We start from the raw sequence: 25,159 nt of genomic DNA, 5'->3' as shown, positions 1-25,159 counted from the left end.
TACCCAACTAGATTAAACCGGCCACTCACACCTGCGCAGTAAAGGCCACAACGACCTTCATTTCACCTGGGCCGCATTATGCCATGATTACAATACCATACATCATCACAGTATCATTCATTATAACAGACTGAATTCTGGGAAAACATGTGCAGTCTAAAAAGATGAGGTAATAGCCTGTTGTCAATCACAGGTGTCAATCAAGTGGTCCCATACCCAGAAAATAAAGGCCATTCTAGAGAAAAAAAGATAAAAGCTCCAAGTTTTCGCCAGTCAGTCCCTTTTTTGAACCCAGGCCCTTGGTCCTCTGGGCCTTTTGGCTTTTTGAGCCTCCTCCTTTGCTCAGTCCTCTCCAAACTCTTTGGAGTGTACTATCCTTTTTAATAATGGCCCTTGAGTCACAGCTTTCTGCCTGGGTCCGCTCCAATTTCTTTGAAGTGTTCTAATAAACTGCTTTTTCACTACTTTACCTCAGGATCTCTTGGGATCTCGTTCAATCTTTGCTCTCGGCACGAAGAACCTGCACACCTCGCCAAGAGCCCACTCTCCAATAACTACAGGGATGTTTAAACCTCTTTGGAATCACAATGAAGCTGACAGAATAATAATATCAAATAACAAGAGGAAAGTGTTTAAAAGACATTCAAATACCCAGTGGAAAAAACGTCCAGAGCAAGGTAGAGTTTGAATGTGAGCACTTTTGAAGCCTGCCCTGCTTGGTTCTAATTTCCAGAACAGGTAAGAATGCTCCCGCCCTGCAGAAGCACTGGTATCCTAGCACCTGTTCCCACGTGCAGTGACAGCCTGCCTACACAAAGCCTCTGGGGACAAAAAGGGGTTTGCATCCAGCCCCCAAATCACTGGCAGTAGATGCTGGTTGCAAACGAGGTATTTAAAGAAACATAACACATAACAATGTTTTTAGTTGCAAAAGACCACTGGATGCTTTGCTACTTATGTTGGGAATAAGGTAAGGATGTTGGCTCTCACCTGAGAGCTGATGTAATAAGGCAAGAAAAAGAAATAGAAGGCATGACAATTGTCAGTGCAGGAAATACTAAGAAACCTATCAAAAAATAGAATTAATAAGTGAATTTAGCAAGGTTACAGGATACAAAGTTAATATACAAAAATCAACTGTGTTTCCATATGCTAGCAACAAATAGTTGGTAAGCAAAAAAAAAATTTTTTAAACTTTTATTTATTTTAAGTGTGGTTTTCCAGGACCCATCCAACTCAAGTACCTAGTTGTTTCAATCCAGTTGTGGAGGGCGCAGCTCACAGTGGCCCATGTGGGGATGGAACCGGCAATCTTGTTAAGAGCATCACGCTCTGACCAGCTGAGCTAACAGACCGCCCCTAAACAAAATTTTAAAAACGCGTCTACAGTAACATTAAAATCATAAAATATCTGAGAATTAATTTAATAAAAAATGTGCATGTTCTTTACAGTGAAAACTACAAAACATTGCTGAGAGGAATGAAAGAATAGCTAAAGAAATGGGGCAATATGCCATCTTCAGGGATCAGAAGGGTGAAAATTCTCTCCAGACTGAGCTATACATTCAGTGCGATCCACTCAAATCTCAACAGGCTTTTGATTTTGTACAAATTAAGACGCTGATTCAAAATGTACATGGAAATGTAAGGGACATTCAGTGGCCACAATTTTGAGAAAGGAGAGCAGAGCGGGAGGGCTCCTACACAGGGACAATCACAGGGAGAGAAAAGTCCAGAAACAGACTCAGCGTGGACAACTGATTTCAACAGAGGTGTCGATATAACTCGTCTTGGGAAGGAAGTCTCTAGACCAAATAGCACAAGGACCACGGGATATGCACATACCACTCACTGGAAATGGGTGGTGGACCTATGTTTAAAAGTGAAACCTGTAAAACTTGTGGGCCTGTGTTCTCCATTGCGGCAGCCATTAGCTACACGTGGTACTTACATTTAAATTAAGTAACAATTTCAATTTGTAGCCACATTACTTGTGCTCACATGTAGCCAGAGGCCACCAGGTTGGACCGAACACACATGGAACATTTCCATCATTGCAGAAAAGTCCACTGGACAGTACTGTTACGTACTAAAACACAGGAGAAGGTTATCCCAACCGTAGGGTGGGCCAATAGTTCTCAGGCTACAGAAAGCAATGAAAGGAAAAATGGATAGACTGCACTTCATCAAAATTAAATCCTTCTGCTCTTCAAAGAGTGCCATTAAGCCAACAAGACAAGTCACACATAGGCGAAAATATTCATATTCCATGCACCTAACACGGGACTCCCTTCTACAATACATAAATAACCTTCACAACTCACTACTCAATATTTAAAATACACAAAAGATTTGAACAGACTCACAACAAAGATACACGAATGACTAATAAGCACTGACCTCTGCGGACTAAGAACTGCTGGTTCACAGCCAAGGGCCCAGCACGAAGCTCCCGCGGTGCGTGAGGGCCTGGTGTGCGCAGCCTGGGCCCCAACCCGCGGCCGCACCTGGCCCCCAGGCTGCATTCTGCGCAGGCGCAGTTAGTACTCAGGTTTTCGCAGGTGCTGGACGTTGTTTCCATTTCCACGTGCGGGACGGGCAGGGGGTGCTGCTTCGCTGCCCGTTGCGGTCGCAGGCCCCAGACTACAGTGCTGCTGCCTCTGTCCTAATCGTGTCATTCGTTTTTTATTGTATTTCTTGGTCAAGTCGTCCAGAGCATTCACTATGCCATGTGTTGTTTGTTTTTAGGAACTATCTTTTGGGTAAAAAAGAAAAATCAAGTTTTATTTGCTTTCCAATTATAGTAATGAATTTCTGCTTTTCTCATTTCATTCTTCTCTACTTTGTTCATTTTGTTCCTTTTCTGTTCTAGTTTCTGAACGAACTGCTATGTTTCTTTAATTTCAATAAAACTAAGAAATAGGTTTTAAAGATTTCATTCCTTCCTGCTCTCTCCAAAGTGCAGTTCAAGGTCACCCCCCACCCCCACCCCATCCCATGGACCCTTCTTTTGGCGGTGGGCCCACTCTCTGAATTAGAGGGCAGCTCGTCCAGGCAGAGTCTGAGGGGCCTGGGCAGGGGCCGGCTGCTGGGAGCGGGATTCTACCTCTGGCCACCCCAGAGCCTGGGAGAGCTAGCGTGGCCTCCCTGTGAGGCTGGAGGAGCGGATACAGTTGTGTTCAAACCGGGCACAGTTTGCTGAGTGGGGGCCCCGAGGGTGGCCAGGTTCCCACCCACTTGTGGAGAAGCCAGCACGGGTTGAGGAACACAAAGCCACGTGGCACCAGGGACCCTGTTGCTTCCTCAGCTCCCTTACTCCGAGCCACACCAGGCCCCACTAGGGAGCCGTTCTGGAAGGCCTCAGGGCAGCCCAAGGCTGGAGCTCATGTGTGGGACCCTGGGCCGGGTTCCTGGAGGGCTCCGACAGGCACTCCACAGTCCTCACACAGCCATGGTAGGCCCGCTGAGCACAAGCTCCCACCATCCTCTGGACAGATGACCAGGCCCGTTCCCTGACGTGCGAACCTGGAATGGCTCTCTTTGCGGTGGGTGCCTGGTGGCCATGCCCCTTTGTGACTGTGGTTGTTTCCAGCGGTGTGAAGGTGTAGCAGACACTTCCGAGACTGTGAGTCCAGGCTTGGGTTCTTCCCTTCCCAGCAGAGAAAAGGGGAGATCAGTGAGGGCTCCACACACTTCAAGCCCAAGTGTCACAGCCTGGGCAACCCCAACCTCCCTGGTAGTGCCCCAACCTGCAGGCAGCCTGGGTGGAGCTCACTGTCCAGTGACCTGGCTGGCCACTGCTACTTACCTGTCCTGGTCCTCACTGCACCACAGACAGGCCCAGTCCAGATGTGGGGGCTGGCTGTGGGGAGGGAGGGCCACTGGCAGGGAGACTGGGTGCCTAAGTATGGATCCGCTGTTTCTTTCCTGGGGGTGGATCCCCCAGGCTGGCCTCCCTTTCTGGTCTGTCCAGCCAGACCTCTATCTATCATCCCTTTGTCTTTGTGCCCCTCCCCCCGTTTTGTCCATCCCAATGGGTGAGGCCTGGGCCTGCCCCCACATAGTGGTCAGGGTAGAGTGACCGCAGGGCCCCTCTTGCATGCTGCACACGGCATTGGGCTTTTGGCCCCCAGGGCCTCTCTAGAATGGTTGGTAGCCAGTGGTTCCCTTTCTCCCTTTGTCCTCTCCCTGCATGTGTCCTGCAGTGACTGTTAAGACAGAGGGATTGTATTGGTGGCACTAAATCTTCTGTCTTGAGGTTTAAATCTCTGGTATAATTTAACAAGTGTAATTTAGCTTGGGACTTTTGGAAAGCTTTTTCCCTTCTTTCCTTTGCCTCCTTTCAACTGTTACTTGCTCTGCTTCCTATACACTACACCTACTATGCAGACCAGTTTCAATGTTTCTATTTACTTCTGCTCAGTGCTAGCCCTGTGACTTGGGAAAGGCTTTGCCTCTGTGTAGGATTCTGGGGACAAAGCCCCAGAAAGCAGTTTCCAGGCTCTCGTTCTCACATAGAACGAGAGCTCAGGTAGAAAAAGGCCATCAACTGTGATTGGATGGCCATCAGATGTGGCTAGTTGGCCGTCAGCTGTAACCAGTGAACCATTGGCCACTAATATAATGGCTGTGGCTAAGCTAGCAGAAAATGGGGGCTAGCAAGAGCGGATTGCAGAGAGGCGGATGCCGCTGGTGAGAATATAGTGATATGACTCCCCTGCTTATGGCTCCGTGGGTGTTCCTTTTTGGCCTCACCATGTCCTGCGTTCTTGTGTGGGGAGCGGAAGCTGAGACCCCGCAGGCCGCCCCGCAAGACAAGGATCCATTCCTGACTCCAGATTAAATCTACATAACATATGCAAAGGTGGCGATAACCGGTTTAACTGCACCTTCCCCCACCCCAACTGACAAAGCCGAACTGTAGAAAATTCCACTACAGGCTTAAGAAATTTACATCCTGACTAGAAAACATAAAACTAAAGATGAAACAAAGATTCGGCCATTAGTTTCCAGCAGACTCTGCCCAGCCAGCTCTCCTCTTACTTTAATAAATCTTCTATATTTCTATCTGACTCGTGAATTCTTTCACAGCCTGCCAGTGAACAGCCAGGACAGGGGCCCCATTACCTAATGCATTCTGAGGCCTGCACCTGCTTCTCTCCCCATTGGCTTTCCCTGCTGGGAGGCCGGGTAGCTAGACCCCCCTCCCTTCACCCCGATTCCTCAGCTTCCTGCCTCCTTGCACAGAGCCTGGCTGGCTCATGCTCAGTCCTAGGAGGGGACAGGAAAGGGGGGGGAAGCATCAGTGAGGCCCAGGCACTGGGCCTGGTGTGGTGGGAGGTTTGCTGTCCAGGACCCCAAGAGCAGGCGTCTGTGCCTGGTTGGAGTCCCGAGGCAGCCACCTGACCCACCAGACCAAATGTGGGTCTGCTGCTGGGTGGGGGAGGGCAACTGCGAAAAACCCCACCAGCTCTGTCCTGCCTGGCACAGTGGCCAGTGTCCCTGGCTTGAGCTTGGGGGTAAGCCAGGAATGGAACGTTTTAAAATGAGACTAAAAGAAAAAGCACAGGAACTTCTTGCTCAGGATGGTAGGCGCGGCAGGGGCTGGCACTCGTCCAAGGGGCGTCACAGCTGGGGTGGGGGCGGGGAGTGCCTCTCTCCAAATAGGTCCGGGAGGGTTCCTGGACGTCCACGAGCTGTGACCAGGGCGCCGCGTGGGTAGGCGCGAGGGGACTGTGGGGGGGCTGTTCAGTGGGAGCTGCAGCCGGTTGCGGGGTGGACACTGGGGGATGGGGGAAGGGGTTGGGGTCGGAGGGAGGGTTGGTCCGGCGGGGATCGGGACGGGGCTCCGGGAGAGTGGTCCAGTGGGGGCTGCAGCTGGATCCGGGGACGCACCGGGGTGAGCCAGGCCCCGCTCCGTGCTACGCCTAGGCCTGCGCCACGGGGCTGCGTGACCTGCAGGGCGACGAGGGCGGCCGGTAGGGACCGCGGCACGAGACGCGCGGGCATGCGAGTGTGAGCCCACGAGATGGCCTGTCCGCCAGCAGGAGCGCTGTCACCGGCGTGCTCGCCGCGGGGATGTGGCCCGCGACTGCCACTCCGCCCCTTTCTGGGCAGCGCGCGGCGCAGAGCATTGTGGGTGCGGTGGTGCGCGCCCCGCGCGGCGGGTCCGGGCTCCGCTGCCCAGGTAACTGGCCTGCGCGCCGGGGCCGGGGGGGCGCGGGCCGGGGCGGCGGGTGTCCGGGGGGCCCTGGAGTGGACGCGTGGGGCGCGGGTTCTGTGTCTCAGGCGTGACTGCAGAGGAACGAGGGCCAGGGGCGCGGGTCACGGGGCTTGTGCAGGGCGCCCTGGGCGCACGGGGACACGGACCGTTCCCGCCCGCGGTGGTGGCCGGGGCCCCACGTGCAGCCCCCAACTCCGCCTCTGCCCACGTGGGGACCCAGGGCTTGCCCGGCCGCGCCTGCTGCCGCTGTTCTGCCCTGTGCTTTGGGCGCCCACGCTCTGAACCTCGTGACGGGGCGGGCTCACCTCCGAGTCACCTCCCTACCGGGCCTCCCCCACGGGGAGGTGGGATTCCCGCGTTCTTACTCAACCCTTGTCCGAACTGTCATGGCGATTGGGGGTGGAAATTGCTCCTGCAGCGCGAATACTGTGACAGTCCTTTACAATGAGCTGTGGCTGCACCTTTTCTTCAGAATGATCTCACCTCCTCTCCTTTGTCTCCCCTCACGTCCTCCTTCCTTCCCTCCCTCCACGCTCTCCCTGTGGCCCTCTTCTTTCTGCCTACGGTGACAGGGTGACACGGCTAGTTGGTGCTGTGAGTGTCGCCCCTAGCCGTGAGTGCTGCCTGGACCCCTCTCTGGCCCAGCGGACCTCCGGGTGCCTCCTCGGGTTGGGGCAGAACAGCTTGGACACCGCACGCGCTCTGGCACGTTGCTGCGATGGAGCATGCTGGAGCTCTGCGAAAGCGTCGCTTGGGCAGGAGAGGGGGGGCGGGGAGCCCCGCCCACCCATGCGCCTGTGTGGTCCCTGACGCCCTGACTGTCCTATGCCGGCTCTTGTCCGCCTCCTGCGCGCCTGAAGCTCTGTAAGTGCCGAAGGATTTCCCCATGGAGCAGCTCTGGGCGCGGGTGTCACTGAGCGCGCTGCGCTCCAGTGCCTGCAGCCCTTTCCCCAGTGGGTCCTTCCACCCTGTACTGTCCCTGACGGTACTGGCTGCTTCCCTGTGTGAAGCGCTTGTTCTGGAAAATCCAGAGGAGTGGCTCGGACGCATGCTGTGCATTCACCTAAGGGGGTGTCTGGCCCCAGCCTGCCTGGTCTCAGGATACCGGTTAGAATCTGAGCTGGCTCAGAAATCTAGAATGCATCTAAAAGCTGTTTTCCAGGCTGCCCAAAGAGCAGCTGGGATACAGTTTTTGCAGCCGCCTGCTGGGTGCCCTGCAAAGCAGTGACCAGGCAGCCCTGCACTAACGCAGACTGGAGGACCCCCTGCAGCCCAGGTTGAATTTGCAAAACCAGGGTCTCTGGCCCAGATCAATGGCCTCCGTCTGCAGGTCTGGGAGCCCAGTGCCCAGGCCCCAGGGTTCCCAGATGGTGTGTCACCTGCTGCCTCGGCTGGACTGCACCCCTTCACCTTTGGGTCCTCCTGCACTGACTGTTACTGCTATCGCTCCCTTTGGTGCTGGGCACAGATGACCAATGCCTCGGGGTGTCTTACACTTGTGAGTTGGGTGTCTACAGAAGTGGTGGCTAGAGGGTTTAATTTTACTCTTTGGAACACAACTCTGCCGTGTGATTTGGGATGAGGGTGCAAAGGTTTTTTCTTTTTCACTATCAGGTGTTTTTAAAATGTAAGGAACCTCCCTGGTTAACCTGCGAGAGTAGTAGCTGGTGTAAAACGAAATGAGAGAGGTGCCATTTGCTTTTGTTGTGATCCTGGGTCCCAGGAGCTGCTGGGAGGAGAACTAGGAGAGCAGCCCCACACTCCCCCAAGGCAGGTGCAGATGGGGGGGTGGTAGTGCTGTGAGAGCCTTCGGAAGGCAGGCATGCAGGTACACGGGGCTGGGCTGTGGTCAGCACATGTGGTGGCCAGGCCAGGCCTGCCACCCGCTGGCCCTGAGTTCGGGCACCTCACTAGCCTTCTGTGCCCGTTTCTGTGCTGTGAGCATGACAGAGCCCCCCACGTCACCTTCCTGGAGCAGAAGGCTGGGAGGGCTTGTATGTTCAGAGAGCCATCTGCTTTCCAGGCAGAGGACTTTGGGGCTCAGCTGGGACAGCTGACTGCCTGCCAATGTTGGCGGTTATGCTCACATGAGTTGCATAAACAGCCAGAATAGACTCAAGGCAGACGAACACCACCGTGAATGGGCAGGGCCCAGCCTGGCTCCTGCGTCAGTGCTTTTCTTTGGACTTCAGTCCCCACACAGATGGCCGTTTCTCCTGGAGATGCTGAGTAATGGCTTGAGGCCATCCGCGGTGCGGGGCTGGAGTCTGCTCTGTAAACACCCTTTGGTCCTGAGGTGCTCCACATGTCTTTCATAATGGCTAGTGTTAAAAATGGATTTCAGATAAAACCCTGGAATTTTGGCCCCTGCTCTTGTGTGGCCCCCAGTGCTCCTGGAATACGGCCCTGCCTTCCCCCGTAACCCCATTCTGTGGGGCCACCCTGTCATCCAGCCGTCAGCCTGTTTCATAAGTTTCTGAAGGGGTGTGTACAACAGTGCCAGCATAGTGCAGGAAATGCACACAGGAGAGAGGCACATTCCAGAGCGGACACAAGCGAGTCCCCAGGACATCCCTTTAGTTCAAAGAAGTGTAATCACTGGCCTCCCCATGTGGTGGTCTTGCCTAGGCCTGCAGGGCTAGCTGGTTATGGGGGATTGTGGTGTTTATGTGGCCCAGCAGGTTGAGTCCTGCCTGCACTGGGCAGTGTTCCAGATTGCAGGGCTGGAGCTGGAGGAGTGGCCTGTGAGGCCAGGCACTTGATGGGATCAGCCCTGAGGGGATCAGGGCTGAGAGGGCAGGGGCAGAGCCCATAGGACTGAGGAGGCAGCTTGGAGAGCCACCAGGAGAGTCCCATGTGAGCTCCCAGCCCTCCTGCCCAGGTCCTCGACATATGCAGATAGTCCCCCCACTCTGGGCTCCACCCACATTAGGGGCTCCCTGGCCATCACCTGGGGTGGCTCCCTGCACGTCCATCCTTCTGGGGAGTGAGGCTGGTCCACCTGCATTGTCACCCTGGAGAATCTGAGTGGCAGTTGGGAGTCGGGTTTTTCCTGCAGCCTGGATACTGAGTGTCCAGGTGGCACACTGGTCCAGACCAGCCAGGACTCCTGAGGCAGTGTCTTCCAGGTTTGTTCGGGGCCTGCGTGGTCACCCTCCAGGCGTGCCTGAGGGACGTGTTAAGGTGCAGACTCCTGGGCCACACCCCAGACCTTCAGAAGGCCACCTGGGGCGGGGCTCTGAGCCCATTTCCAGTTATCACTAGTTTGAGAAGCAGCAGCTGTGGGTTTCAGAAGCTACAGGAATGCAGGATGTAGAAATGAAACCACGTGTGCTTGGCACTGGTGCCTGAGACCTGTGCCATTGTCCCAGGATATGGGGGCACAGAGTAGGCGAAGTTCCTATCGCTTCTGGAGATGATGCTTTCTGGAGGGCCAAGTATGCAGGGCTCCTGGGGACCCTGGGGGAGGGGAGGGTGGGGGCCTCGCTCCTGGGGACCCTGGGGGAGGGAGGGTCTCGCTCCTGGGGACCCTGGGCCTAGTTAAGTTCTTTGTTGTCCGCCATGGCAAGGTAGGCGAACCTGGATGACTGTTCCGTTGCTCTGACGTGCACTAGGAGTGGGAAAGTGAACAGAGTGGGCGTCTTGGGGCCGGAAAAGGGTGTTGGGGGTGTGTGTACCCAAGGTGCTCTTCCTGTATGCACCCTAAGGCTGGGGGGGGCGGAAGGGGGAGAGAGAAGGGGGACAGCCCCAACCCCATTGTTGAAGGGGCCAAGGCCCTCCCAGCTGTTTGTGCAAATTCCAGGGGGCTTGGAAAAGCAGCTGGGGGGTCTGTGAGCTCTGGGGGCCAGCTCTTTCTCAGGTGCCTCTGGGTGCCTGGGGAGAGGGCCGAGTTTGTGCTCCCCTGCCTGGCTGATTGTTTCATTTGGCTCAATGAAATGGTGGGGAGCAGTCCTGCAACCCTGTAACTACCGGGACTCCTGTTGCCTCCATTGCCCCCTCCGTTTGAAATTCTCTTGAATTCCTATGGCTGCCCGTTGCCCCCACCCTGCCTTTCCTTGTGGCCCCACAAACCCATCAGGCCTGGCTTCTTGAGGGCTTTCACTATCACCCCTTCCCCCTGAGTCACAGAAATAAACACAGGGGCTTAAAAGGCCAGGGAATTTCGCTCATCGGGACACAGTCCCTTTGCTGAGGCCCTGGGCCTGGCAGAATAATCAGCCTGGGGCGAGGGCTTACTCTGCCCTTGGTGGCCCCTGGGGTGTGCTGTCACCTGGCTTCTCCACCTCATCCTGGGAGGACTGTGGGAGCACTTCCTGCTCAGATGATCTCTGAGCCACATGTGTTAAGTGCAGAGGACAGCGGGGCTTTTCCAGAGCACCCAGGCTGCTGGTCCCACTCGGAGGGAGTTTTTATGCCCCAAACCCCGGCCGTCTGCGGTGGTCCTCAGGACAGGCTGTGAGGGACGGAGCACAGAGCTGTGCCAGCATCTTGCAGCCCAGACGCTCTCTGCACCCAGGCCATCCCCACCACATCTTAGCCACGGGGAGTAGGCTCTTCCTCATTCTCTATGTGTCTGCTCTGCATGGGTCCCCTTCTTCGCATGACACGGTTTGCATGGCAGCTTGCTTTTTGACTCACTTAAAAGGAGCTTTATATCAGTGCCTTAATGGGCAGCCAGGTCATGTGGCATATAGACAAAAATAAACAGCAGGTAAGTATTGGGATGAACAGATGCATTAACGGCCCCTCTGTCAGTAGGGGCGATGGGTGACCCCAGGAAAGGTGCTGTCAGGCCTGCTCCAAACAGAGGCTTCTGGACAGAACCAGAAAGCCCTCTAGCTGGCGCTGCTTCTGGCGTCATCCCAAGTGCCCCCGGGCAAGGCTGCCCTGCTTCCAGGCTCAGGTCTGGGCCTCTGTCCCCTGCGGCCCCTTCCTGTCATGGGCCCGCCCCTCGTGGGCTCCTGCCTTCCCTTTGTGCCCTTGTCTGCTCTGGACTCTATCTGCAAAGCCCGTCTGTCACCCAGTCTTGTCCATGAAGCCCCCCGGGGCCAATAGGATGGCCAGATCAGGCTATCCCTGAGCCCTCCCTGGGGGGACATGTGCCCACCCCAGCAGCCACAGCCACCTGCTGTGAGCACTTGAAATGAGTCTGCTATGCCCAGGAACCCATTTTTAAATTTCATTCAGTTTTAGTTAACATTTAGTTAACTACAAGGCTGGTGGTTGTCATGTGGGACTGCAGCTTTGGGGACTCCTAGAGATGGGGACAGCCTGGCCTGGCATCGGATTGTTACCAGCTCCAGGTTGAGAGCATGGGGCTGAGGTCTCCAGGTAGGGTCCTGATTGAGTGAGAAGTGGGTTCCCTTTCAGCCAAGGTCTGGGGTGCAGAGGAGGTGTCTGCGGGTTGTTGGCTGAGCTGCCCTGACTCTCGGCTTTTCCTTGCAGAGGCCATGGGGGGCCTGGACAGCATGGTGCCCTCTGGCCAGGTGGTGGAGAAGCCAGTGACTCTGGAGGACGGGCCGGGCCGCGAGCTGAAGTCCCGGTGGTTCCTGGTATCCTTCCTCTGCTTCTATGGCTTTGTGGCCCAGATGCGGCCGGGGGAGAGCTTCATCACGCCCTACCTCCTCAGCCCTGACAAGAACTTCACACAGAAGCAGGCACGTGCGTGCAGTAGGGGCAGGACTGGCCTGGGGACAAGGGCACCAGCAGGCAGTGCTCCCCGGATGGGGAACAGCTGAGGCTGCAGAGCTTGGGCAGCCATGTGGCGTCCTGGGCCTTGCCCCGTCCCCCCAGGGTGCTGAGGGGCCCCTCACTTAGTGACCAGGCCACTTGAAGAGTGGTGGTAGTCCTAAGGGCTCCGTGTAGCTGTGGGTCTGAAGGAAGAGTGTGGGCTGACGCTCACCCGCCCAACACCAGCTCCCAGCAGAGCTCCTAGCGGGACCCACAAGGGGGCAGAGGACCGTTGGAACCTGACTGGTAAACTGATCGCAGAGGTGGGTTCTGGGGGAAACGGGGCAGGCAGGCTCCAGCGCAGGGTTTGCTTCTCCATAGAATAACACAACGAAGGAGGCTGCGGGCTGATGACACAGCCAGGGCTTCCGTCCAAGCCCGTCCACCTGCGGACCAAGCGCTGCCCCAGAGCTGGTCCTGGGCTGCCCACCCCAGGCCCCCAGCCTCCATCTGCTCCTCCAGCATGACCAACCGCCTCTGTTTCTCTATGTTACTGTTGCTGGACCCTGCTGTGCCCCTTGATTTCTTTGGGAAGCTCCTGCCTCTCCCTTGCCCGGAGCTCAGCCCCCACCCCCTGTAGACCCACGAATTGTTTAAGTCAAATGGAGCGGCTGTGCAAACAAGGCCTGTCTCCTCAAGGCAGCCATCCTTAAGATGGAAATGCCCACGTGACTGGCCCACACGAACTCAGAGTCCTGCCCGTGCGTGATGGCATCTGATCCCATGGCCAGTGCTAACCTCCCAGCTGAGGCCAGGGGTGGGGGCTTGGACATCTGTGCCCCCCTGACCCTCCCGGTGCTCCTCTGAGTAGCCAGTCCCTCACACCCCTTGCCCTGATCAGGAGAGGGCTCTCCCTCCTTAGAACAGTGTCCTGACCTTATAGGTGGCCGTCATCTGCTGTGCAGATTACTTAGGGGGCTCACCATATGTGTGGCTGTCTGTTAAGAAACAGTAGGAAGATCTCCATACCAGAGAAGTTGTAAGTCCCATCTACTTGCCTCTGGGTGCACATTAACTGATTACATAGTAGGTGCCAGAAATTAGGCCGGTCCACCAATCTTGCATGATATTGGAGGGATGGCAGGCTTGTTTCTGGGAAGTAAGGGCACGTGAGCAGGGCTGCTGGGCCTGGCTTGGGACATTACCCCCAACGTAGGGGATCAAACCAGAGGTTACCCAGTGCCTCTGCTCCAGTTTGTCACCCCTACGGGGAAGGCTGCTGTCACTTTCCGCCCATATGATAGCTGCTAGATTTGCGTTTCCTCGATTTGTGCCGCTGTGTTTCCTGGCCTCCCTGAGCCGTGCCCTCTCATGCCTTGGGGTGCCCTCGTGCTTGTGTGGGTCACGCATTGCCTCCTGCAGGCTGGTGGTGTCCTCGGCTGGAGCTTCTAGCTTCCTCTCAGCCACATTTCCCTCCGATGCTTTACTGGTGCTGCCTCACATGCCCTCCCTGACGCATGACAGCCAGGCTCTGCACCTGAGCTGCGGGTCAGGTCCTGCAGTCCCGCCCCACAGGCAGTCCTTCCTGACTCGTGCCCGACACCTCCAATCACTGGCGGGATTCTTGGCGTCCTCCTCCACGTGGTCCCTGTCCTGTCCCTGCAGTCAGGGGTCTCCACTCCACTCCAGGCACTGACAGGTGTCAGCCACTGCTGCCTCCTCTTGGATTTCCAGTCAACTGTGGCCTGGCCCTGCCCTGTTCCCCTCATCCCACTGGTCCTCAGAACCCATCCTGGCGCCTCTCCCTCCCCACGGCCCTGGCCCCACCCCTGCCTGTCCTGGTTGCCTTGGTCCCCAACCAAGCCTCCCCCCTTCAGAGAAGCGGCCCTGAAGCCCCCTGGATTTAGATCTGGGCACAGCACCCATGCTCTCGTGCGCTCTGCCCAGCAGCCTCGACCTTGCCATCCAAACACTCAGGTGCTGGGAATGCATGCAGGAGACTCGGCGTAGGCCAGTAGGAGGCTGACTTCGTGCAGGTGCAGGGTCACTTGACAGACCCCACCTGCCCCAGGGACTTCATGGGCGCCCACCCCCAGAACCTTCCCCAGCCCACTCCCCAGCACCTTCCCCAGCCCACCCCCAGCACCTTCCAAGTTTGACGTGGTTGGTCTCCCTGTCTGTTTGCCAGAGGGAGGACACAGAGCTGCAGTGGGGAAAGGGAGGAGAAGGAGGTGGGGAGAGGAAATACCAGCTGATCCTCTGCTCTGACCCCATCCTGCCCCTGGGGCTCTGACAGCAAGTGCCCCATCCCCCCACTTCCGAGCAAGCGCTCTGCTAAGAAGTCTCATTGAGGGGCTGTTTGATGTTCCCAGAATTTTAAAAAACCACGGTCTATGGCTCTCTGTGACCCAGCGCAGGTTATTCAGCTCCTCCAGGGGATGGACCAACACTCAGAATGTTCCGGAATTCCCAGTCTTTCCATGCTCCATGTTGTAGGAACCACAGCCTTTGGGGTCAGCCTTGGTTTCCCATGGGCGTGTGGGTTCAAAGTTTCCAGGCAGGGAGCTTTGGTCGCGGTCTTCCCTTAGCCTCCTTCTAAACCTGTGGACTGGCGTGCGTGTCTCTTGGGGTCCTGGGCACAGACTTTGACGTGCTGCACCAGCCGGCTGGTCAGGCAGGTGCCCAGGCTGTAGAAACTATGGGTGAACTGGCTGGAATGTGGGGGTCCAACCAGCCTCCCAGCAGCTGGTAAGCAGTGGGTGGAGCAGGATCCCACGTGCTGACCGGCGCTTGACTCTGGCCCCGGTTTCCATCTGTGCAGTGGGGCCTGGGAGTCTGCTGGCCTTGCAGGGCCTAAAGCCACCTGCGCTGGTGTTATGGGCTACCAGGCCTGAGGCAGGCGGGTTAGGGCCCTGTCAGGTTGCAGGAGGGAGGCCACACCTTCATGTTCATCAAGGCCGGCAGCTCACCTGGTGCCCACCGGGACAGATACGAGCCATGGCTGGGGCCCCTTGGTGGGGTCTGGTGGAGCCACCTGCTAAAAGTCACCAGGCCTGGGCCTCAGCTTCAGGAGACGCTTCAAGCACAGGCACCGAAATTTCATGTCCACCCCAGGAAGCGGGCAAGGCCAGGGACCTGGGCCTCACGAGGCTGGGGCCGCTTCTTCCAGAGCAGGCCCTGGGCAGTTAGGCGGACGTTTGGCTCTCGCTCTGGGTGAGCCTGCCGTTGTGCCCTGTGACCCTCTTCCCTTCTCACTGTGCTTTTCTCTCTGTTCCTTGCCTTCATGTTGTCTGTACCCCCTCACATGAAGCCACCCGTTATCTTTCTGCTGTCCTTATCTGAGTCTCGTTTTTGCCTGTCCTTCCACAACTGAGGCAGCTTGCGTTAGTGAGTGTATGTTGGTTGCAGCTCTGTTCCCGTTATTGTTAGATTTAAGGTGAAATCAAATCATGTTTTTATTCTATTAATAACAGGTAAGCCTAGAGCAGCATGACCCAGCATGCCACTGGCGATTATTTTCGTGGTCGTCACCAGTTTGGACAGGCAGACGTGTCCTCACTAGGTTAAGGTGTCAGCGCCCTGCCGCTGTGCCAAGCACGCCTGTGGCCAGGGTGCCGTCGGGGTGGAGGGAGGTTTGGGACCCGCTGTCTCCCCGTCTCCCCCGCAGCCCTGGGCGGTCCTGGCGGCTGAAGGGCCCGGGGGGCTGACCGCCCAGCCGGCCGGCGTCAGCAGCCCGCTCTCCCGCAGATCACCAACGAGATCACGCCGGTGCTGTCCTACTCCTACATGGCCGTGCTGGTGCCCATCTTCCTGCTGACCGACTACGTGCGCTACAAGCCGGTGCTGGTGCTGCAGGGCCTGAGCTACGTGTCCGCGTGGCTGCTGCTGCTGCTGGGCACGACGGTGCTGCACATGCAGCTCCTGGAGTTCTTCTACAGCGTCACCATGGCCGCGCGCATCGCCTACTCCCCCTACATCTTCTCGCTCGTGCGGCCCGCGCACTACCAGCGCATGGCCGGCTACTCGCGGGCCGCCGTGCTGCTGGGCGTCTTCAGCAGTTCGGTGCTGGGCCAGCTGCTCGTCACCGTGGGCGGGGTGTCCTTCACCAGGCTCAACCACATCTCGCTGGGCTTCCTCGTCTTCAGCCTGGTCCTCGCGCTCTTCCTGAAGCGCCCGAAGCGCAGCCTCTTCTTCAACCGCCGCGAGCCTGGGAGCGGCGCGGCGGGGCCCCGCGAGGCGGACCGCGGGCACCCGGGGCGGCGGGGCGGCCGCGGGGACTGCGTCCTGGCGCGCATGCTCCGCGAGCTGGGGGCCGGGCTGCGCGCGCCGCCGCTGCGCCTCTGGAGCCTCTGGTGGGTCCTGAACTCCACCGGCTACTACCTCGTCATGTACTACGCGCACGTCCTGTGGGCCGCCGTCCACCCCGCCGCAGACTCCGCGGCGGTCTACAACGGCGGGGCGGACGCCGCCGCCACGCTGCTCAGTACGCCCCGCCCCTCGCCCCGCCCCCCGCCGCTGAGTAGCCCCCGCCCTCGCCCCGCCCCCGCTGCTGAGTAGGCCCCGCCCTCGCCCCGCCCCCCGCTGCTGAGTAGGCCCCGCCCCTCCTTGCCCCGCCCCTCGTGCCCCCCGCCGCTGAGTAGGCCCCGCCCCTCTCCCCGCCCCCCGGAGGACGCGCAGTGACGCGCCCTGTCTCCCCAGGTGCCATCACCTCCTTTGCCGCGGGCTTTGTGGAGATCCGCTGGGACCTGTGGGCGAAGCTGGTCATCGGGGTCGTGACGGCGGTGCAGGCCGGGCTGGTCTTCCTCTTGTCCAGCACGAGCAGCATCTGGCTGTGCTACGCGGCCGTCGTGCTCTTCCGTGGCTTTTACCAGTTCCTCGTGCCCATCGCCACGTGAGTTGGGCCGTGCGGGGTGGACGCTGGCCCCTGGCCCAGGCCCTGGTGGACAGCGGGTCGCTGGAGGGCCTCGCACTGCTGTTCTGCGGGGTAGGGGCTGGCGGGCGCCTGTGTGTTCTCTCCGTTCCGGAACCTTGGGGAGGAGAAGCGCTGTGTGCCAGGCAGCGCCACGCAGATTGGGTGGTGCGAGGAGCCGTGAACCCTGGACACCTTCGGCCAGGGGTCCGTTGCCCCCTTGTCCATGGTGTGACCTCCAGGCTGGCTGCCGTGACCCTGAGGCTCAGCAAGGAGCCCTCCCTGCGGCATATCCTCTTCCTCCCACCGAGGCAGTGCCGTCTTGGGGAGCCCCATGGCCCTTCTCATACTCCCTGCTCCCACTGTGGGCAGTGGTGGCTCACGGCCAGCGTGACCAGCTGTCCCAACTCGCCTTCTGCCCAGGGCTCTCCTCACCCTTGGGACCCTCCTGTACCTGCCCAAGGACGTCCTGAGAGCTGCCCATTGGCCTGCCTGTGCTTTCCAGGACCTTCCCCCACCCTGCTTGCTCTTAAGACCCTGTGTTCCTTTGAACTGACCTTCCCACAAAGCTGCACAGTCACCACACACGCTCATGCCACAGGCACCCAGGAGCCCGCCTCCCACCCCTAGCAGTTGTGTCTGCCACCATCGCACCCCCCCCATCTCCAGTCCTGTCCTCCCAGTAACACCTGTGTCAGAACATTGTATGCTCCTTGTCTTGTGCTCAGTGTCCTCAGCCTCCTGGCGCAGTGCAGCCGACCCCCATGGTGCGGTGGCCTGTCCCGTGCCAGCTCACAGAAGCACCCAGCACACACTGCCCTCTCCCCTTTTGGCCCGCACCTCCCCTGTCTTTCAGAGCCTGCATCAAACCCTGCTCCCTCGTAGCTGAGGCTGATCTTGGCCTGCTTTCCCTTTCAGTTTTCAGATTGCGTCTTCTCTCTCCAAAGAGCTCTGTGCCCTGGTCTTTGGAATCAACACGTTGCTTGCCACCATCCTGAATACCATCATCACCCTCATCGTCTCCGACAAGCGGGGCCTGGGCCTCTCCGTCCACTCACAGGTCAGTCCCCGTGTCAGGCCTGCTGCCTCAGGGAGGGAGGCCTCTGGCGCCCACCCAAACCGCAGTGTTGCCCCCTCTGTGGGACCCAGACCACAAATCCACCGAGGGCAGGGGCATGCCAGGGTGGCCTGGGCACCTCCAGCTGGATGTGCTAGACTTGGTGGGTCAGAGCAGAAGCAGGAAGTGAGAGGCCCTGAGCAGGGAGGCGAAGGTCAGAGAGCAGGGTGCCAGGAAGCCACGATCCGGCCACCGCTGTGCCCACCTACTCTGCTCCCTCCTGGGGCCCAGGTTAGGGCTGTCACGCTCCCCAGGTCTGGCCAAGGCATGGCGTCCGAGTGTGGTCTGGGTGCAGGTCACTTCTGGAGGCCTTCCTGGCCCTGGGTGTCCCCCCACTGGCTGACATCACAGGAAGGATGGAGGTGTGCTGTGAGCCATTTCCCTGTGCTGCCATAGCTCCTTACCCTCATTTCAGGTCTCTGCCTATGATGTTAAGACCTGTTAGACCTGGGCCCTGGGTCACGTGGCAGCTGTCTTCTTTACAGAGGACAGGTGAAAGCAGGGCCGGTGGGCTTGCGGTGGTATGTGCGGGGTCCTCTCCAGCTCCCCTCCCTTTGCCGAACCCTAGTCAGGTTCTTGGTACTCCTGAGAAGAGCTTGAGAACGCCTGTCCTCTGTGAGGTGGGGACACTCACGCGTGGGACTCCTGGTGTCCTCAGCCAAGGCAGGACCTCTCTGAGCGAGCTGGTTAGCAGAGGACAGCCAACACGAGGGTCATACCTGGGTCCTCAGTAACTGGCCTGAGGGGGACACAGGTTCCACCTGCTTGGAGCCTGGGCCTCATTGGTGGGACGTCTGTTGGCCTTGGAGGGCCCATGAGATGTCCTGACCCTCAGTCAGCACTGCCTCGGGGACCCCGTAGCCGATCAGGAAGGAGGCAGACACTCCTGACTGAAAACAGGCTTTTTAGATGGCGGGGTTTGGAAATGCCCTTTAGGTGAAAAACATCAGAGCCTCTTGTGCCCCGTGTCCACGCAGGCAGGCAGTTTCTGCTTGTACAGGGCCCTCCAGGTTCCTGCCCCAGCCTCCCTGGCTGAGCACAGGCACTGGTCACCCCGAGCAGGGCTGGCCAAGCTGAGTCCACAGGTGTGTATGCAGTTGCACCTTTGGGATGGCGTGAGCCCTGTGCCCAGGAGAGAGCTGGCCAGTCGGGGCCTACTTCAGAGATGCTACTCCTCACCACCACCCCACCGCCCCAAAAGGGGCAGAACCGTTGGCCTGGGCCTTTCCATGGAGCCTTGCCTGGCAGCCATCCAGTTGGCCTGGGAGAGGCCCCAGCACCTGTCCTCACAGCCCCTTCCTTTCTGTGGACCCCCAGTTGTCCCTGCTTGGCAGTGGGGCTTCCGGGGGGGGGGCACGGCTGGGTGCGAAGGGCCTAGAGAGTCTTCCCCAAGGGCTAGGCGTTCCTCAAGAGCGCTGGTCGCAGCCCCTCCCACATGGCGGCTCAACGTTGGGTCAAATCGAGAACAATGCGTTGATTTTTCAATGGCTGGTTTCATGTCTGAGTTAAAAAGTAGTTCTAGAAGTGGGGCAGTTGTTTCATAATCAGCAATACTGATGGGGTCCAGGAGGTCAGTCCTCCAGCTCACCCTGCACTTCCTTTCTGGTCGGAACTCTGTGTGTCCCTTCACTTCATCCTGAATACTGAGAACAGGGGCAGGTGTTCAGGCTTAAAGGGGCCACAGCGCTTGGCGTCGGTGGCCTGGGGCTGGCCTGGTGTGCTTGTCTTTTAAAGTAAACTTTTTAGTTTTGGGTATCTGTCCGTTCACATGTAGTGTAAGGGGGAATGCAGAGATCCATGTACCCTGTTCCCAGGGTCCCCACTGGTCACAACTTGCAGTTCTCTGGTACAATGTCACTACCAGGATAGTGACCTTATAAGGTCAAGAGACAGAAGGTTCCCTCCCCTCAGGGACCCTCAGGCTGCCCTTTCATGGTCATACTACCTGACCCCCACTCCATCTCCTCCCCAACCCCTGGCAACCACTGTCTACCCGTATTTCTATAATTTTCTCATGTCCAGAGTGTTATTTAAATGGAATCACATAGTACGTAACCTCTGGGGACTGGCTTTTTGCACTTGGCCTAGTTCCCGTGAGATGGATGCAGGTCCTGTGTGCATCTAATCCATTCCTGTTCAGTGATGCTCCATGCTGTGAGGGGGCCACAGCTTGTCTATGCCTGCCATGGAGGACTCTGGGTTTGTCTAGCTCTTGGCTGTTACGAATAAACCTGCTACGAAACTTGTGACAGGTGTTCTGTGAATGTACTTCTTCATTTCTCTGGATAAATGTCCAGAAGTGCAGTTGCTGAGTTATATGGTGGTTGCATGTTTTTTCAGAAACTGCCAACCTGTTTTCCACAGCCGCACCATTTTACGTTCCCACAAGCCATGTGTGAGAAAGCCAGTTTCTCCACATTGTTGTCCGCTTTTGGTTGTGTCACTTTTTTCCTTAGTCATTCTGATAGGTATGCAGTGACAGTTCTGTGGTTTTGACTTGCCTTTCTCTGATGGCAAGTGATGTTTCTCTCCACTTGCTCGTTTGCCATCTGTACCTCCTCTTTGGTGACATGTTTCTGCACCCGCCTTTTCAGTATACCTTTTATTTCCTTTTCTTGCCTAATTGCACTGGCTGGAACTTTGCTTTTATAATTTCCTTTCTTCTGCTTGCTTTGGGTTTATTTTGCTCCTCTTTTTCTGGATTGGGAGCTTAGATAATGATCTGAGACTTCTTTTCCAGTGTTTGCATTTAGTGCTAGACATTTCCCTCAGCACTGCTTTAGCTGCATCCCACAGATTTTGATATGTTGTATTTTCATTTTCATTCACTTCTTTGTATTTTTGAAATCCCTTGAGACTTTCTTTTTGACCTATGATTATTTCAAAGTGTATTGTGTAGTTTGCAAGTGTTTTGATATTTTTCTGTTATCTTTCTGTTACTGATTTCTATTCTGATTCTGCTTTGTGATCACAGTCTATGTGATTTCAATCATGTTAAATTTGTTGAGGTTTGTTTTACGGCCCAGGATGTGGTCTATCTTGTTACCTGTTCCATGGACACTCGTCATTGGGCAGAGTGCTCCGTAAGTGCCAGTTAGATCCTGTTGTTGATTTCTTCTCTGCCCTTGTGTATTTTCTGTCTTGTTCTATTGTTGAGAGAGGGGTGTTGATATCTCCATCTATAATTATGGATTTGTCAATTTCTTCTTTTAGTTCCATCATGATTTTGCTTCACCTTTGCAGCTCTTTGATTTATTGCATGTAAATTTGGGATTGTTGTGTGTCTTGGTGGATTGAGCCTTTTATCCGTATACAATGTCCTTCTGTCTCTGGTCATTTTCTTTTCTCTGAATTCTACTTTACCTGATTAATAAACAGGGTACCTCTGCTTTCCTTTGATAAATATTCACATTATATATCCTTCTCCATACTTTTTTTTTAATCTGACTATATTATGTATTTCTGAATTGAGTTTCTTATAGACAGTACATAGCTGTTATTTTTTAAAAATCTACTTGGCTAATCTCTGTCTTATAATTGGTGTGTTTAGGTCATTTGTTGTAATTAGTGTAATTGTTGATCTATCAGAGCTTATGTCTGCCATTTCATTTTTTGCTTTCCCTTTATTCTGTTTTTTGTTTGTTTTCTTTTTTGTGCATTCCTATGTGTTGATTGCACATTCTTTAGGATTTTATTTTGATTTATCAGTTGTGTTTTTGAGTGTATCTCGTGTTAGAGCATTTTTTGATGATGGCTTTATGTATTGAATAGCCAGTTTGAGGGAAGTGTAGAAATCTTACCTCCTTTTATGTCACCTTTCCCCCACTGTTTTATAGTACAGCTGTCGTAAGTGTTGTAAGTCTTGCTTTAACCATTACATTCAGGAAACGAGAGGAGGAAGGTATTCCATTTACCCCCGATTTCGCCCACTGCGGTCTTTCCCCTTCCTGTTGCTCCAAGGCTGCTCTTTATCATTTCTTTTCAGCTTAGCGAACCTCCTTTAGGCATTGTTTTCATTTCAGGGCAGGTCTGCTTGTGACAAACTCCTTGCTTTTTTTTTTTTCATCTGGGAAAGTCTTGATTTCATTCCTGAAGGATGCTATCATTGGATATAGGCTTCGGGGCTGACAGTTTTCTTTAGCTTATGAAAAATGTGCCACTTCCTTGTGGCCTTCATGGTTTGTGATGAAAAATTCTGTCATCCTAATTGTTTTCCCCCTGAGGTGTCATTTGTTTTTTTATAGATACTTTCAAGATTTTTTTCTCTTTGTCTTTAGTTTCCAGAAGTTCGACTATGGGGTACGCTATACTCACTACTGCTGGAGTCCACAGGGGTGGGGTTGGGGGGTCATTACCACCTGGTAGGAGTGAATGGCCAGACTTTCCATGTGGTCTCTGCAGAGTGACCGTTCCAGGTCCCCACTGGCCCTTGAGCAACCCCACCACCCTCCTTACGGCCTGGGGAACGAGAGTGGGGTCTGGGATCAGGGCAGTTCCTGTCGCTTCCTGTCCTGCTGAGCTGTCCCTGTCCTGGTCTATTGACAGAGATAACAGCTTCTTTTGGGCTTTTTTCTGCATTTGTTGGCATTTCTGGGTTGCTGGCTTCTTTGGTCCCAAAATACCTACTGCAAAAAGGAAAGAAAGCCTAGGACCTGTAACATGTCATCATACTGCGCCTCAGGCTCTGGGGGTCTCTGACTGGGCTGCCTCCACCTTCAGAGTCTTATATGTGCTCTGCAACAACCAAGGTTTTGGTCACACTGGAAAGAATAAGGGAAACCCAGCGACTCCATCTTCCTGGAGCAAAGACCTCCAGTTCCCTTCTTGGTTTTGTTGTGAGACAAGCAGTTTTCCTAAAAGAGCTGAGGACACTGGTGCTGGGAGGGGTCTGGGGAGGGCCTTGAGCCTGGTCTGGCCCACAGACACCTCACCCCCGCCCCGACCTATCTCCTCATGGTCCTGAGAATCAGGAGGGACATTTCCACGGCGGAGCATGCACCCCTTTGCATTACTACTCTGCAGCTTCACCCGTCACCAGGGTGGCCACTGGCTCGGTGCACAGGGGCTGCCTAGGTCTCAGGCTACCTGTCCTCGACCAGCTCCACGGCACGCATGGATATCCACAAGCCCTTAGCAGTGTGGGAACTCTGCCAATGGAATGAAGTGCATGGTTGTGGTCACGCAAAATGAGCAAAGCACCTGGGAGGACCACAGAGGCCACATGGGGGCAGCAGTGCCGGGGTCTCCGTGAGAGCAGTGGGAGCCCCTCAGGGCGGTGTCCCATGTGGCAGGAGCAAGGCAGAGGCAGGCCTTGTGCACTATGGGAGCTGCTCCTGGGCTGGCCTGACCCCTGGGCGCCCACCTGCAGGGGTCCCCTGGCTGGTGCCCTGGCCTCTGAGCCGGAGGAGGGAGAGGGAGGGCGGGATCCACGGGGCCTGCCCCCAACTGTTGCTCCCCTTTCCCATGGCCCCTGCCCCCAGGGCCGTGTCATGCTGCCCTTCACCCACCATCCTGCACCTCTTTCTTCCAGTTCCTCGTCTACTTTGTGTACTTCCTGGTGCTGTCTGTTGCCTATTTGGGGGCGGCGCTCTGGAGCCTGTGGCACTTCCAGCGGGGCCGCCACCAGTCCGTGCCCCTGTCCCAGGAGCTGGGGAGCCCCTTGGAGGAGACGGCTGCCCAGGTGCTGAGCATACATGATGGGGACCTTCACAGCTTGCAGCCCGAAGCCCCGCCACTGATCCCTGAGGCTAGGACGCGGCCCTCAGGACCAGCCTCCAGGGAGCAGAGCCAGCAGCCCGAGGCCAGGGCATGACCTGCCTGACACCAGAGGCAACCTGCCATTGGTCCTCCAACAACCCCCTCACTGAGCTTGGGGCCTTCACATCTCAGGTGACATCTCAGACTGTCACGTCCCTGGCAAGCTGCCCGTCGTCTTGGAGTCAGCAAGCTAGGTTGGACGGCATTGTTGGAATTCCATTGTTCAGATTATGGAACCGATGACGAGTGGGGCAGGCCCGTGTGGTCTGTCCCCGTGCTGCAGACCTCGGGAGCCACAAGCGTCAGCCCGAGCCCTGAGCCCCTCAGGCTTCATGTTCTGACAGTACCTGTACCCCACTGGGGACACTCCAGCAGCTGCTGGGCCACTGTGGGCTACTGTGTCCCCTGCCTACATGTGCCCACCAGGCCTTCACCCTCCTTGGAAGGCAGATCCTACTTGTCCTTGGGGACCGGTGAGGTGGCTCCCGATGCCAATCCAGGGAACACCAGCCCCTGTAGAGTGTCATGGACCCTGCAGAGTGTCATGGACTCTGTAGGGGTGGTGGAGGTGGGAGCCCGGATTCCAGGGGCCCATGACCAAACTGACATTTCCAGTGTCTAGGTACTCGCATTTTAAACAGTGCTGCGTTCCTTTTCATTCTTAAGTGACATAAATGAGAATCCTCATTGGGCTTCTGTTTCTGTGGGAGAAGCTGGGTGTGGAGCCTTCGTCCCCACCACCCCTTCCTGAAGTGGGTTAACACTCACCTCCCTCACGGGTGACGGGGCCGTGTGGGGCTGCTCTCCACGCCAGCCTGGAGGACATGCCACCTGGATGGAGTTCTGTAAACCAGCCTTGCTCTGAGATGTGAGACCTGAAACATTAAACAAACCACACCACCCGAGTGTGAGGGGCTCGCAATTCTGTGCCGGTCTGTGGGGAGAGGGGGCAGTCCATTGGGTGGCCAAGAAAGGGCCCAGCTCCTGGCCCCAGGCCCAAGCAGGGACCCACACCCACCCCTGTCCTTGAGCAGGGCAGGCAGGACCGCTGAGGGGCTCCTACTCTGTCCAGGTCTGAAGTCAGGGCTGCTGCTTCCTGCGCAGCCGCTCTGCACTGGCCTGCTGTCCTGCCTGTGCCTGCAGGTCCCAGCACCTTCGGGTCAGACCCTGGAGCCTGGCGGGCTGCAGCAGCTGTGGGGGTGCACAGTGCTAGGCATGGGTTCCATCCCAGGGCAGATACCTGCACGGCTGGGAAGTAAGCCTGAGGGTTGCTGCTCTCCAGGGAGACCCAAGAGGTCATCCACGCACATCGGGTACATCGTGTGTACCCATGGACTGGCACACACACCCACAAATGGCCATATCACTCTGTACCCGTGCACCACCGTGCTCTGCCACCTCGGTGGTGTAAGGATGGGTTGCAAGGACTCGGCTCATCATGGCTGCTTGCAAACCAGTGTCTGTGGAAATGGTCATTTTTGTT

The 25,159-nt window shown here is 56.4% G+C and overlaps 1 protein-coding gene across 7 annotated transcripts; it reads left to right on the top strand.

Moving 5' to 3' along the window:
• Window positions 1-5,449: 5,449 nt before the first annotated feature.
• On the top strand, window positions 5,450-24,596 carry SLC19A1 (solute carrier family 19 member 1). 7 transcript variants are annotated; one of them, XM_081063645.1, is made up of 7 exons: window positions 5,450-5,519; window positions 6,796-7,087; window positions 11,669-11,880; window positions 15,641-16,376; window positions 16,592-16,784; window positions 17,721-17,862; window positions 23,450-24,596. In XM_081063645.1, the coding sequence occupies exons 3-7, from the start codon at window positions 11,674-11,676 to the stop codon at window positions 23,729-23,731; spliced, it is 1,560 nt and encodes a 519-aa protein (XP_080919771.1). In that variant the 5' UTR covers window positions 5,450-5,519; window positions 6,796-7,087; window positions 11,669-11,673; the 3' UTR covers window positions 23,732-24,596. The 7 variants fall into 7 exon arrangements, with proteins under 7 accessions (XP_080919771.1, XP_080919773.1, XP_080919775.1 ...); XM_081063644.1 differs by lacking the exon at window positions 5,450-5,519 and adding an exon at window positions 6,131-6,187; XM_081063648.1 differs by lacking the exon at window positions 5,450-5,519 and adding an exon at window positions 6,131-6,187 and having other exon boundaries at window positions 11,669-11,884.
• Window positions 24,597-25,159: the final 563 nt, after the last annotated feature.

The sequence above is a fragment of the Rhinolophus hipposideros genome (assembly GCF_964194185.1).
Source record: "Rhinolophus hipposideros genome assembly, chromosome: 2".
Classification (NCBI taxonomy): domain Eukaryota; kingdom Metazoa; phylum Chordata; class Mammalia; order Chiroptera; family Rhinolophidae; genus Rhinolophus; species Rhinolophus hipposideros.
The sequence above is the reverse complement of the archived record's forward strand: the minus strand, read 5'-3'. Positions and strand labels throughout refer to the sequence as shown.

Bases quoted from the DNA above. Each gene is read 5' to 3' on its own strand.
- SLC19A1 (XM_081063645.1), top strand. From the start codon at position 11,674: ATGGGGGGCCTGGACAGCATGGTGCCCTCTGGCCAGGTGGTGGAGAAG. The intron at 16,785-17,720 runs GTGAGTTGGGCC...TTTCCCTTTCAG, and splicing joins TTCCTCGTGCCCATCGCCAC to TTTTCAGATTGCGTCTTCTC. The intron at 17,863-23,449 runs GTCAGTCCCCGT...TCTTTCTTCCAG, and splicing joins GCCTCTCCGTCCACTCACAG to TTCCTCGTCTACTTTGTGTA.